Source organism: Monodelphis domestica, chromosome 1, assembly GCF_027887165.1.
Source record: "Monodelphis domestica isolate mMonDom1 chromosome 1, mMonDom1.pri, whole genome shotgun sequence".
Lineage (NCBI taxonomy): Eukaryota > Metazoa > Chordata > Mammalia > Didelphimorphia > Didelphidae > Monodelphis > Monodelphis domestica.
Window position 1 is genome coordinate 392628760 of NC_077227.1, and position 14295 is coordinate 392643054.

The 14295-nt window shown below is 52.8% G+C and overlaps 1 protein-coding gene across 2 annotated transcripts in view; it reads left to right on the forward strand.

The window, feature by feature from the left end:
* MGAT4B (alpha-1,3-mannosyl-glycoprotein 4-beta-N-acetylglucosaminyltransferase B) overlaps window positions 1-14295 on the forward strand; it is a 59703-nt gene that overhangs the window by 44239 nt on the left and 1169 nt on the right. The window contains exons 5-13 of one of the 2 annotated variants that reach the window (XM_007474186.3): window positions 478-524; window positions 2301-2414; window positions 2507-2582; window positions 2784-2898; window positions 4623-4753; window positions 6265-6372; window positions 13039-13232; window positions 13824-13902; window positions 14024-14111. In XM_007474186.3, the coding sequence (XP_007474248.2) occupies window positions 478-524; window positions 2301-2414; window positions 2507-2582; window positions 2784-2898; window positions 4623-4753; window positions 6265-6372; window positions 13039-13232; window positions 13824-13902; window positions 14024-14111 (952 nt within the window). The remainder of the gene's footprint in view (window positions 1-477; window positions 525-2300; window positions 2415-2506; window positions 2583-2783; window positions 2899-4622; window positions 4754-6264; window positions 6373-13038; window positions 13233-13823; window positions 13903-14023; window positions 14112-14295) is intronic. The other variant, XM_056811730.1, reaches the window with a different exon arrangement.

Here is a 14295-nt window from a genome sequence, read left to right on the forward strand (position 1 = left end):
CGCTTGAAGAGCTTCCTGTTGATAGGAAAGTGGAGCAGATCTTGAGCCGAGCAATTTTGTTTCCTCTGGCATCAGGTGTTGAACTTCTCCCTTCCTTATCCTTCCTCTTGCTGGTGATTCTAGAAAGCCTTTCAGCCAACCCCCACGTGGACGTGGTACAGGGGAAGGGTGCCGGGCCTGGTTCCGATCCCGGCCGTGGGCCTTGGTCTTCCGGCCCCAAGGCTGCGGCCATGGCAGCGCGGTGCTAACTCTCCTGACTTGCTGGGTTCTCGGTCCTTTCCCAAAGCAGAGTGAAGAGTGTGCTTTGCATTTCTCTCGGATGTATTTCTGCATGGGCAGCTGGGCACGGGGAGGGTGGACGAGAGGGGCAGCGTAGGAGGCCGGTGGGTCTGCGTGGCCTGGGCTTTCAGGCACTCTGGGGGTCCCACAGCCGGGGAGAAGGGTACGGCACTCAGACTGCTTGGTTTTCCTCCACAGACAGACGCCCAGTACACCATGGGGGTGACTGATAACATCAAGGCCTTGTAAGTACTGAAGCCTCCTGACACGCGCGTTGGGGGGGGGCCTGACATGACATCCGAAGCTGGGACCCTCAGATTCCCCTTCGCAGAGAACTCGGCCCTCCTCAGCCTGGGCGCGAGCAAAGCGTGGGGTCAGAATCTGGGAGGGCCAGGCCCACAGGTGCCCTGGGGAGCAAGAGGGGAAAAGGACTAGGTGACCAGGGAACAGTGTGGCCACGTGGAATTTTTCAAAAGATCATTCTGGTCAGAGAAAACGCAGCCACAAAATGGCCTCGCTGTCGCCTGGGACAGCGTCCAGAATAGTCCAGTGGGGGCCTGAGCCCACCCGGGGAAGGAAGTTGGGTTCACCTTAAGAGCCCTGGGAGAGAGGGAAAGAGCCATGTCAGCTCAGGTTCCCCCCTCTCGCTTGCCTTCATTTTCTTTTCTTTTCAGAATAGATTTTTATTGATATCTTCTGTTTTTAGGTTGCCTAAATTCCCCCTGGATCTCTTCCTCTCCCAGAGATCCAGACTACTTAAATAACTTTGTCAAAAGAAAGCCACAAAGAAGGGGGGAAGCGAATCAATACGTTTAAAAACCTGACAATGCATACAGTGTTCCCCCACCATCCTTTGTCCTGGAAGGTGGATTACCGCCCAGGCTACTTTCCTTTCCCTAATGCTTTTTCCCATCAGCTCTCTCTCCTGGCCCTGGCAACCCCAGAGAGGTAAATAAGGCTGGGCCCCCGGGTAAGGTGTTCCCGAGGACCCAGGTTGGCTCCTCTAGGATTCCCTTCCCTGGGAAATTGGTAAAGGTGGGAGCAGAGCCCAGCCTGTCTGCAAGGCTCTCCCTCAGGCTCCAGGATGCCTGTGGCCAGACCAAGGCCTCAGGGCAGGGTGTGGGTGCCCAGGCTCCCCCATGGGGGCCCTAGCCCAAGGTTCTGATTTCAGGCGGGTTGGGGTCCTGTTGTTCCCTGCTCAGCCCCTCCCAGCATCCCCTGCCCACATGCACACCCCGCAGCCCTCTGGAGCCAACCTCTTTGTGACTGCCTCTGGATGCCCCAGGTCAAAGCTCATGTTTACAGAGAGTTGTGGGAGGAAGACACCTACTCCCATGTGTCTTCACTGGCACCACCAGGGGGCGCTGGCCCACCACCACCTCTTCCCCTTGGGGCTGAGAGCACCCAGGACTCCCTGTGGCTCCCGAAGCTTTTCTGAGGGGGCTCTGTGAGCCCCTCTGAGGCTGGCCCAGATCTGGGGCACCTTCTAAGAGGCTCCATCCCCTCATTCCTGCCTCTGCTTCCCCCCAGCATCGCCCTCCTCTCTGGGCCCCAGCTGGTAGTTGATAGGGGGAAGAGGGCACACAGCAGAAATGGTTTCTGTCTTTTTAAACCCCTCCTTTCTGTCTTGGTAACAACTTTAAGGCAGAAGGACAAGGGTTAAGAAGGACAAGGTTAAGGGACTTGCCCATGGTCACATAGCTAGGCTGTGTCTGAAGCTAAATTTGAACCCAAGACCTCCACGTTGCTGCCTCCTTGCTGCCTCAGCAGGGCTCCTTCTTGACGGCTGTATCCCCATATTGTTTTATTCAGCCTCCCTCTCAGTTGAGTAGTCCTGGAGTCAGGAGATCTGGGTTCAAATCTTGCCATCGTCACTCATTACTGGTGTGACTTTCAGCAAGTCACCTCACCTTCTCAGGGACTCTGTTTCTTCATGTGTAAAACAAAGGGGTTGGCCTAGACAGCCTCTGGGGTTCCTTTTCCTTCTCCCTCTGCCAGCCATTCTCTCCTTCCCTCCGCAGGTTCCCCACTGAAATCCACTCGGGCCTCCTAGAAGTCATCTCCCCTTCTCCACACTTCTATCCCGACTTTTCTCGGCTCCGAGAGTCCTTTGGAGACCCTAAAGAAAGAGTCAGGTAGCCGCCACCCCTCCCCCCGTGGCCCCTCAGACAGTCCTCCCCCGCCGGGCCCCCTCGGCCCTCACCTCGTGGCCGTCCCTCTTCCCCAGGTGGAGAACGAAGCAGAACCTGGACTACTGCTTCCTGATGATGTACGCCCAGGCCAAGGGCATGTACTATGTCCAGGTGAGCCCCAGGAGCCGGATGGAGGGCCTGGAGGAAGGGGCAGGGCCCGGGGCTTTTCCTCTTCATTGGTCGCTGCTTGGGGTGGAGTGTCGCAGGGAAGGGACTTCCAGGGCCTGTGGGGAAGGCCATGAGGGAAGCCCGGGTGGGCCCCTCCTGGGGAAAGGGGGCAGCTTCTGAACCTCCCTTCTCTCCCCTCTGCAGTTGGAGGATGACATTGTGGCCAAACCCAACTACCTGAGCACCATGAAGAATTTTGCTCTTCAGCAGCCCTCTGAGGAATGGATGATCCTGGAATTCTCCCAGCTTGGTTTCATTGGTAATGCGTGCGTGCCCCCTGCCCTGCCCTCTCTTATCCTGCCCCAGTGCCACCCCCGCTTCTCCCATGCCAATGCTGTTTGCCCCCTCCTCTCCTTCCCCTTCTCTTCCTCTTCCTCCTCCTCCTTTTCCCATCTTTCCTTGTCCTCTTCCTGATCTCCACAATGCAATGAAAAGAGGCCTAGATTTGGAGTCCAAGGTCCTCTGTTCAAATCCTACCTCTGCCATTTACTCCCTGTGTGACTCTGGACAAGATATTAAATATCCTCAGGTTTCAATTTCCTTTTCTATTTTTAAAAATTCCTTACTTTCCATCTAATTGTGTATTGACAGAAGAGCGGTAAGGGCTAGGCAATGGGGGTTAAGTGACTTGCCCAGGCTCACACAGCTGGGAAGTGTCTGAGGCCAGATTTGAACCCAGGAACTCCTGTCTCTGGGCTTGGCTCCTGATCCATTGAGTCACCCAGCTGTCCCTTTTCCTTTTCTGTTAAATGAAGAGATTGGTCTGGATGGTCTCTGAGGACCCTTCCAGCTCCAGGGCCATGTTCCTGTGCTCCTGAGCTTCTACCGTGCCCTGCTACGGGTTCCCCATGAAGCCCCTGGAGCTGCCCAGAAAGACCGCCAAACCCCACCTCTTCTCAGACAGCCCCAGGGATAGATGCACGCTCCCATCCTGACACACGTTGCCAGTGCACCCATATTTGAGCGGCAGCCCTTTGTTCAGGGCCCATCTGCCCCAGGAGCTCAGCTCAGGGAGACAGGAAGACCCACTGACCACAGCGTGACCCGGAGGGCTCCCCGTAATCCATCCGCCAGTCAATGCATCTTCATGCCTTAATGAACTGCCTGCTCTGCGCTGCCCACTGGCCTCCCAGCCCTCAGAGAGCTTGCATTCTCTCAGGAATACCTAGAGCAGCGGTTCTCAACCTCTCCGTTTGTAGCCATGAGAATACAGAATGCATACCAGGTATTTACATTCCGAATCACCCTGTAGCAAAATTACAGTTTTGAGAAGCCACCAAGATAATGTTTTGGCTTGGGGCCCCGGCAACATGAGGCACTGTACTGCGGGTCACGGCATTAGAAGGTTGAGAGCCACTGCTCTAGACGAATGCAAAGGCCACTGGTGGTGTGGACGAGGGAGCCCTGAGCCTGGAGTTCCGGGAGACCAGATTTCCAATGTGGCCTCGGACACTTCCCGGCTGTGTGACCCTGGGCGAGCCCCTCGACCCCCATTGCCTAGCCTGACCGCTCTTCTGTCTTAGAACCAATTCACTGTACTGATTCTAAGAGGGCAGGTGAGGGTAGAATCATCATCATCATGATGCGATGAGGGATGATCTGGCCCCCTGTAAGGGATCATGAGGGCACCTGCCTCCAGGCTCCTTAGGACTGCTCGTGATGCACCTACACAGTGCCTGGCACATAGTAAGTGCCATCATTCCGCCCCTCCCCTTCCCACACAGCTCCAGGATGGGTGGTCAGGAAGGGACGCTGCCCTGTCTGGCCGCACCCTTGACCCTCCTTCGGCTTTATGATTAGTCCGCTTTGGGGGGGAGAATCTGAACCCTAAAATGTCAGAAAATGGGGGTCAAAATGGCTTCTACCCGTAATTGACAACATAAAGGTGATGAGTCTGATTTCGGGAAGTTTTTCCTCGCGCTGCCCCTCTGTCCTGCTCCGGCCTCTGGGCCCCTGCTCAGGCTCTGTCCGTGGTCTCTGTAGGGAAGATGTTCAAGTCTCTGGACCTGAGCCTCATTGTGGAGTTCATCCTCATGTTCTACCGGGACAAGCCCATCGACTGGCTTCTGGACCACATCCTGTGGGTGAAGGTCTGCAACCCAGAGAAGGATGCGGTGAGTATGAGGGCCGGAGGCTGAGCGCCCAGCCCGCCCCTCCACAGGGCTCAGGCCTCTCGCCCGGGCACGAGCTCCTCGGAGCGAGGATTTGGGTGGTGCCTGCCGGGCGATGGCGGGATCTCATCCGTCCTTGGGAAGCGGGCGCCGTCTCACCCCCATCTTAGAGGAATTCATGTCGTCCGGGCCCTCCTGCCTGGCACGGCGGGTGGGACACGCGCGCAGGCTAATGAGCCTCTGGTACAGGGTGCCCGCCGAGGCTGGCCACGGGGCCCGAGGATGAGGCACACGACGCAGGGCCTGCGCCGTCCATGGTCTCCGGATTTGTTAGCGGGTCTGGGCAGGCGGGGGCCCCGTGGCGCCTGGGGGAGTCGCTGCCTTTCACCGGGGCTTCGGTCAGAAGGTGAAAAGCCCAGGCTGGGCCGTCGCAGGAGCGGGGTGGGCCAGGTTCTGGGGACCCCGCGAGCGACGACCCGCGTTCTGCTGTGGCTGGCAGGAGCCCTCGTCTCTGTCCACCCACTCCATCGATCTGTTTGCCCCGTCTGTCCCTTCTCAATGTTTGTCCATCTCCGCAGCCACGCCGCTTCCAAACTGCCCATCCTGCCTTATCTGGGTGTCCGTTTGCTCGGTCCAGCTGCCTGCTTGCACGTCCTGTGTGTCCGCCCACCCCTCCCGTCTAGCTGCACACTCGGCTTACTTCCTACCCTTTTCTTTAAAATAAATAAAACATTAGCCCTTACTTTCTGTCTTAAAATTGATACCGAGTCCCAGTTCCCAGGCAGAAGAACGGTCAGGGCTAGGCCATGGGGCCACCCGGTGAGGACGTGTCTGAGGCTCTGCCCCCTGAGCTGCCCTGCTGCCTCTTCAGAATGTGGACGCGGAGTCAGAAAGACAAGATTCCCCCTCCTGCTTCGGACGTTGGCAATCTCTGTGTGCTTGGGCAGAGCCTTTGTTGGGGGAGGAGAGGGAGGGAGAGGATTTGGGAATCAAACATTTTAAAAGCAAATGTTAAGCAGTTTTTACATTCTTCAAGTGGAGAAAAAATAATCTTTTAAAAATGCACATAATGCCTTCTATAGCTACTCACATAACTGTTGAGAGGCTCAGATGAGATTATAGATATATATATCTATGGTGCTTTAAAGCCAGAAAGCTCTATAGAGGGGGCAGCTGGGTAGCTCAGTGGATGGAGAGCCAGGCCCGAGAGAGGGGATTTGGGTTCCAAAGTGGCCTCAGACACTTCCTAGCTGGTCACGTGACCCCCATTGCCCAGCCTTTACCACTCTTCGGCCTTGGAACCAATACACAGAAATGATTCTAAGACGGAAGGTGAGGGTCAAAAACAAAAGAAATGTACGATGCTACTAGATGCTACTCCCACCGTGACTCCAGTGCTCAGGCCTGCCTGCCCGTATTCAGCCCCCCTCCCATCTCTAGCCGCCTCTGTGCCTGTACCATCCCTGGGGCCTCCTCTGCTGGCCGGGCTTAACTTTCCCTCTCTGTGTGTTCAGAAGCACTGCGATCGACAGAAGGCCAACCTTCGGATCCGCTTCAAACCCTCGCTGTTCCAGCACGTGGGCACCCACTCCTCCCTGGCTGGGAAGATTCAGAAACTCAAGGTAAATCTGCCTTTTCCCCGCGGTCCCTCTCCCTCCACCGGTCAGTCCATTCTGCCTGGAAGTAGGCAAAGCCAGTGTTGCAGGGGGCAGAAGGGGATCCAGTTTTCCTGGAAGACCATGTGCAGGGACGGGGGCACCCCATTGAATGCCAGGCAAAGGGGAGCCTGAACTTATTCAGGAAACAATTTTTGAATGGTAGTGTGTCGTGAGCAGATTTATATGTTTTGTAAGAGAAGATTTGGGAGTTGTGGGAAAGAAGCAGACCTGAAAAGCTGAAAGATTCTGCTGGAGCAGGGGATGGGCAGGAAGCAGTTAGAACTTTGGGGAAAGAGGAGGGAGGAAAGCAGTTGGGAAAAAAACAAAACTTCTCTCTGGGAACCCAACCAGGGAGGTTGAACCTGTGTGGATCTCCAAGCAGCACCCCTCTTTTCCTGTGTATCCTGATCCAAACACCCCATGAAGATATCCAAAGTGAATAGGCTTCAGCCAGAAGTTATTCACAAGAAAGGATTTCCTCCAGATCCCCAAATCCTGAGCTCTGTGACATTGGCCAGAGCTGCCAGGCCCTCCCCAGGGGGTCGGGCTAACCAAACCTCATCTACCAGATTGGGGGGGGAAGGGTATTAGCCAGTCAGGGACCCCCCCCCTTCCCTCCTTCCTTCTGGACCTCCATCCTAAGCCCATCTGTCCTACCTTCTTGTCTTCTCCCTCAGAATAAATCCTTATTAGCAAAGCACAAGTGATTGATTTCATCTTATCAAGAGGGCATTGTGAAGTTGGGGAAAGGGAAGTGACACCCCTCACTCCAGGGAGGAAAAGGCTAAGTAAAACAAGCCTCTTCAAACAAGATCTCTGAGGGTTAAAGGCAGCCAGAGTGGGATTTTGTCCGGGAGAGTTGAGGGAAAAAGATCTCTCTCCTGTGACTTTCACAACATCTTCCTCACTCTGGGCCTGCTTTAATAAGAGAAAACTCCATTCTCTCTTATATTATCGTTTGAAAGAGTCCTCTGACAGTGAAGTAAGAAATAATTGGGGAGCAGATAGGCAGTGCAGTCGATGGAGCTCCAGGCCTGGAGTCAGGAGGTCCTGGGTTCAAATCCAGGCTCAGACACTTCCAAGCTGTGTGACACTGGGCAAGTCACCTAACCCCAGTGGCTCAGCCCTTGCTATTCTTCTTTCGTAAAATTGATACAAAGGCAGAAAGAGGTTTTTTTAGTTTATTTATTTGATTAACTAAGTTAAAATATTTTCCATGGTTACAAGATTCATGTTCTTTCCATCCCCTCCTCTCTCCCCCCTCCCATAGCCGACTCTCAGTTCCACTGGGTTTTACATGTGTCCTTGATCAAGACCTATTTCCGTATTATTGATGTTTGGACTAGTGTGGCTGTTTAGTCTCCATCCCCAATCACACCCCCTCGACCCATGTAGTGAAGCAGTTGCTTTAGAAAGAGTTTTTAAAAAATGAAGAAAGAAAAAATGATGAGGAGGAGAGCAGAGGCAGGGAGTCCCACCTCAGAGTGGGCTAGGCACATGGTAAAGAAGGCCTGCTTAGGGCGGACAGCAAAGGCGGCTGTGTGTGGGAAGCTCCCAGATTCACAAGGCTCAGAGGACGCTTTCCTGGGAGGCTCCAGCGTTTCCTGGTGGTCCCAGCCCTGAAGGCCAAGCGCGCCCCTTGCCCCCTCTGCAAAGAGAAGGCAGAGTGAGGTCAGAGAGCTGCGGGGCCTCGCCGCCTTCTCCCTCTCCGTAGCGCAGGGCATCCCTGGGAGCCTCGCTGGCTCCGACTTCTTGGGATTCCGAGAGAATGACGTCAAGAGTCTCCGGCTGGCCCGGCCTGGCTAGGGCAGGGCCCACCGCTTTCCACCTGCATCTCTCCTCAGGGTCCTTCTCTGGCCCCGGCCACCAGACCCATCCGTTCCCCACAGGACGCCTGTCTGGCACGCCTCCCGCCTGACTTTCCTTACCCTTCCCGTCCTCTTCCGCTAGCTCTTGGGAGGCCTACGAGGTCCAGGGCCCGGCCTCCCCCAGCCTGGTAGGGAAGGAGGGACCTTTGGGAGCAGCTTCCCGCTTCGCCCCCTCAGGCAGGCTAACAGCTGGGTGGGGAAGCCTGCCAGGAGGCGGGCTGGTGCATCCTCCTCTGCTGCTTGGAACCTTCCTACGCTAAGGAAACGATGGACAACAAGAAGAGACGCGCGTGGACAAACACGTTTCTCCATGCGCTCTGTTTTGTCTTAAACCTTTCTCTTCTTAGCATCCCTTCTAAGATAGAAGAGCCAGCAGGGCTAGGCAGGCAGGGGCGTGACGCAGGCCGCATTTGAACCCAGCTCCTCCACCAGGCTACCCAGCACTCTGTGCCAGCAGTAAACCCAAAACCAAGAGCACCCACAGTGATGGGAGGATAGGGATGAAGAAAGGAGACTATGGAGTAGCGATGTGCCGTGAAGAAGAGTGAAGATGAAGAATTCACAGGAACCAGGGCAGACCTCTATGAAGTCACACCTATACATGAAGAAAGCAGAAGCCGAGGAGAAACGCACAGTGACCGCGTCAATAAAGTCTGTGTGGCGAGACCACACACCTGGGGTCAGACACAGTGGAACAGGAACACCCTTGGTTAAAGGGCACCTCGTTCCTTTGGGTTAATAATTAATAAACTGACTTTTGGGGGAGGTGTTCTGGGGAAGTGTAAATTGTGTCAAAACAAATTGTATCAATAATTTTTTTTTAAGCAAAGAAAAAGGCTGTAGCCTGCTTGCCTATAAGCCCTCCAAGACTGCCCAAAGGAGGGGGCAGTGAAATGGTTTGGTGGATTGAGAACCAGGCCTAGAAATGGGAGGTCCTGGGTTCAAATCTGACCTCAGATTTCCTGGGCAAGTCACTTAACCCCCATTGCTTAGCTCTTACCACTCTTCTACCAATATACAGTAGTGATTCTAAGAAGGGTTTAAAAAAAAAAGAGTGTCCCTTTTACTGGGAATACTTTCAAGAGGAGGTTCACTGATCCCATCCACATCCTTTCCCCAATCTTTCTCAAGAAGGGAAATAAAAGAGACTGAGCCCCTTCCTGGCTCCCCCACCTCAGACTTCTAGAGCTACAGCTCGCTGGGGTGGAGCCTCTTAGGAATAGGTGACGAGGCGGGTGGTCCCGAGGGTGGCAGAGGGCTCTGTCGAAGTCCGTGTGACCTTCCTCTCACTTACTGGGTCCCACCATTGGGCACAAAGGCTTACATATCATCCTTGAAGGCCATCTAGTCCACTGGTGTCAGACTGAAATAGAAATGGATCCTGCTGGCAGAGCATTGACTTAGAAAACCACAAATTGTTGTATCGTGTGCAGTTAGGTGGTGCCCTAGTGCATAGAACCCCAGGCTGGGGGTCAGGAAGACTCAAACTCCCAAGTTTAAAACTGACTGCCGACACTGACTAGCTGTGTGACTTTGGGCAAGTCACTTTACCCTGTTGGCTTCAGTTTCCTCCTCTGTCAAATGAGCTGAAGAAGGGAATGACCCAACTACTCCAGTATCTTTGCCAAGAAAATGTCAAATGGGGTCATTAAGAGTCTGAAACAAAAACCAAATGACTGAAATAAGTGAACAACAACATACTGTATTATATTTTTATTTGTTTTGTTAAACATTTCCTAGTCATATTTTAGTTTGGTTTGGGCAACAACCCTTTGAAGACTGTGAGGTTGACACCTTTGAATTCTAATCCAGCTCATTCCTGAGCAGAAAATCCCCCTACGGTATCCTGACAGGTGGCCATCGAGCTTCTGATTGAAGATCATTGTTGACGGGGAGGTCATTACCTCCCATGGGAATGCATTCCACTTTGGGACAGTACTAGTCAGTGAGCCTTTTTGATTCATTATTGAGCTGAAATCTGCCTTTGCAGCTTTTGCCCTTCATATTCATCATCTATTCTCTCTTCCTGCTAAATTCTTCTCCAGGCTAAAGATCCTTTTTTCCTTCAACTAACTCTTGTATAGCATGATCTCTAGTCCATTCAGCGTCTCCTTATGAGAGATGATGGAAATCAGTGTGCCAAAAAGAATGAAAATGAACTCAGAGAAACCAAGGAAGACTCATATGAAGTTATGCACATAAGTGAAGGAAGTGGAAGCAGAGGATATACTCCAGTTTGTCCCAGTCCTTAAGATGTGATCCCTAGAATTGAACACAGTAAGAGATCTGATTGCAGTCAAGAATAGCAGGACTCTTCCCTTCCCCCGTCCTAGACCAGTGATGGTGAACAGGTGCCAGAGATGGCACACAGAGTGCTTTCTATGGGCATGTGGCTGCCTCCCCACCTCCACTTCCCCAGAGTTTGTTACTAGAATGACAGAGAGACTTGGGCAGAGCAGCTCCCCTCCCCCTCTCCTCTGCCCCTCTGCCCAGCAACCCAATGGGAGCACTTCTTCCCTCCCCCTTTGTGGGAAAAGGGGGAAGGGCAGGGCACACCCTACACTTGGTGGGGGGAGGGCACAGCATAGTAGTCTTGGGGATGGGGCACGGCACACAGTCTCTAAAAGGTTTACCATCACTGTCCTAACCACTTTTGTTTCCTGGTATAAGTAGGACAGTCAGAAGGCCTCAGTGATTATCAGTAGCTTTTGTAAATCACATGCTTGTGTCCCCATATAATTGAGGTCAACATGATGCATAAGGGGCAGGATGGATAACCCAGGAGTCTTGTGAGGTCTCATGGTGCAGCTCAGGGTGTCATACAGAGCCTGTTATGGGTGGGTGACAACATAGCCAGGGGGAGAATGTGGGCCCTGTACCAGGAATTCTGGCTTGTCAATCCTGAGGATTGGAGTATACTGTCAATGAACGTCAAACAGGATCCCCCCAAAAAGAGCCCCAGACTTGGTCCCTGTGCTTTGCAGTGAGTTCTGCCTCTGGTCCGTTTGGTCACTCAGAACATTGCCCTGAAGCTGGTAGTGGCAGCCTTCAAGGCCACTTGGATGGGTAGTAGTTCCATTTCCCAGGAGAGATGGAAGACCTTGTCAGCAATTGGCTTATAGGAATGCTAAGACCTGAGGATCTTTGTCATTGTCCTTTTCCCAAGTCTTTGCATTTATAGCAAATGATGACTTGGGCTCCAGGCAGTGCTGGATTGGGCAGTCATAGATTAGACCCTGTCAAAGGTCTGTTGGACTTCCAGAATTCAATGTGTAGAGCCACTCTTCCAGAACCAGAAATGGAAATGGGAGGTGGCAGTGTCATGTTGAAGTAGGCCAGCATTGGCAGATTATAGAAAGCCAGGAGAGGGGTTTAACTATGCAAGGGAGAGGAGAAATAGAGTAGTCACTAGTGGGGATGGTCAAGTGAGAATATTTTAAGGGTGGAGGCCACACGGACAGGTTTGTAGGCATCATAGGAAGAGCCAGTAGATGGGGGGAAATTGAAGATGAGAGAGTGGGAATGCTATGTGAGCAAACTGAATGCTGGTGAAGTCTGGAGGCAGTGGGGACAAGGGGGCATAGAGAGGTGTTGGGCCATCTCTTCATCAGAGACCAGAGTGAAGGAGGAAGTTGTGGGGGAAGATAAGATACCGACCTTTGTGGACCTGTCGGAGCTGGTTGCCTTGGAGGGAAAGGACTCCACCCAGTAATTACAATTCAAGGTCCATTGTTCCACTTGAAGTAGAACTGGTGCTTATGATCTGTCCCGAAAGCCCAAGCTAGCTGGGTAGGCCCTGGGATCCCAGGATCATGCAGATTTGGGGGGGCAAAAAGGTCAGCTAGTCTGACGACTCAGAAAAGTGAGGCCTCAAGAAGTAGATGACTTGTCTGTGGTCCTAGTGCCAGTCAGGGACAGAGGCAGAAACTGAACTCACGCCATTGGATTATATCGCCAGAGTTCTTTCCACAATTCCATGCTGCTGCTTCTAGGAATAAACCTGAATGTGGAATGAGAAAATCTGGGTCCGACTCTTGACTCAGCTACTTACCACCTTGAGCAAGTCATTGATCCCTCTGTACCTTTGTTTCCCATCAGTAAAATGAGATAGTTGGACTAGATAACTTCTAGTTAGCTATGATCCTGTGCTATATTAATAATAATAATTAATAACTAGCCCTCTAAGGTTTGCAAAATGCTTTATCAATATCTCATTTAATCCTCACAACCTTGGAAGGTAGGTGCTATTATTATCCCCATTTTACAAGTGAGGAAACTGAGGCAAACAAGTTAAGTTACTTAGCCAAGTCATTCAGCTAATAAGCATCTAAGGGAGGATTCTAATATCCAGCACTCTATCCACTGTACCATCTTGCTCCTTATAGATCAAAGAGACATTCTATGGGGCAGCTGGGTGGCTCAGTGGATTGAGAGATGGGAGGTTCTGGGTTCAAATTTGACCTCAGACACTTCCCAGTGGTGTGACCCTGGGCAAGTCACTTAACATCCATTGCCTAGCCCTTACCACTCTTCTACCTTGGAGCCAATATATAGTATTGATTCTAAGATGGAAGGTAAAGGGTTAAAAAACAAAAAAAGACTTTGAATTTTTCTTTATGATCATCATTGCTCAGTACAGGATGTAAGGGAAGCAATCAGATGAATAAAACCTCTTTAAGTCTTTTGTTTTAGAATCAATACTGCTTGCTAGTTGTGAGGCTGGCCTGGCTCACTCTCTCCTGTTGCTTTTGCTTGTGTCTAGGACAAGGATTTTGGTAAACATGCCCTGAGAAAGGAGCACATGAATCCCCCTGCTGAGGTCAGCACTAGCCTCAAGACATACCAGCATTTCACCCTGGAGAAAGCCTACCTGCGTGAAGACTTCTTCTGGGCCTTCACACCCACTGCTGGAGACTTCATCCGCTTCCGATTCTTCCAGCCCCTGCGCCTTGAGCGGTCAGTTTCCGGCCCTGCCAGGCCTTGGAGGGATTCATCCATCATCGTCATCCCCAGTGACATGTCCTGAGCCTCCATCCCCACCATGAAGCTAGCCCTGGGCTTTGTCCTACAAAACTAGCCTGGGAGCTGTAAGAGAGAGGCTTTCCCCGCTGGCCCTGCCCATCCCTGGGTGCCCCTTCTCTCTGCCTGTCTCTGTCTCTGTTTTTCTCTCTCTCTTTCTCCCTCTCTCCCACTCTTTTCCCCTTCCTTCTTCTGCCTCTCTCTTTCTCCCTCTCCTCTCGGTCTCCCTCTTTCTGTCTTTCTCTGCCTTTCTGTCTGTCTGTCCCCCTCTCCCTCTGCCTCTCTCCCTCTCTCTGCCTGTCTCTGTCTCTGTTTTTCTCTCTCTCTTTCTCCCTCTCTCCCACTCTTTTCCCCTTCCTTCCTCTGCCTCTCTCTTTCTCCCTCTCCTCTCGGTCTCCCTCTTTCTGTCTTTCTCTGCCTTTCTGTCTGTCTGTCCCCCTCTCCCTCTGCCTCTCTCCCTCTCTCTGCCTGTCCCTGTCCCTGTGTGTGCCCTTCTGACTCTGCATGCCTCGTGTGTCTGTCAAACAGGTTTTTCTTCCGAAGTGGGAACATCGAGCACCCAGAGGACAAGCTGTTCAATACCACGGTGGAGGTGCTGCCCTTTGATGTGAGTGAGTGGCCTGGCCGGGAGGGGAGTGGACAGCAAAGTGGATTCATTGGCTTCTGCCCGCCGTCTCCTTGGCCCGTCCTTGATGGCCTTCTCCCTGTTCTTGCCCTTTGACCCGCAGAACCCACAGTCGGACAAGGAGGCCCTGCAGGAGGGCCGAGGGGCCACGCTCAGGTATCCCAGGACCCCAGATGGCTACCTCCAGATCGGTGAGTAGGCCAGAGCCAGGAAGATGAGCAGAGAAGTCTGCTTCCCTTAGCAGCGGATGGAGCGCCGGGTCTGGAGTGAGGAAGACCCAAATTCCTACCTAGCCTCAGCTATTTACTAGTTGTGTGACCCTGGGCAAGTCGTGTCACTGCCGTCTGCCTCCACATCCTCCTCTGTAAAATGGGG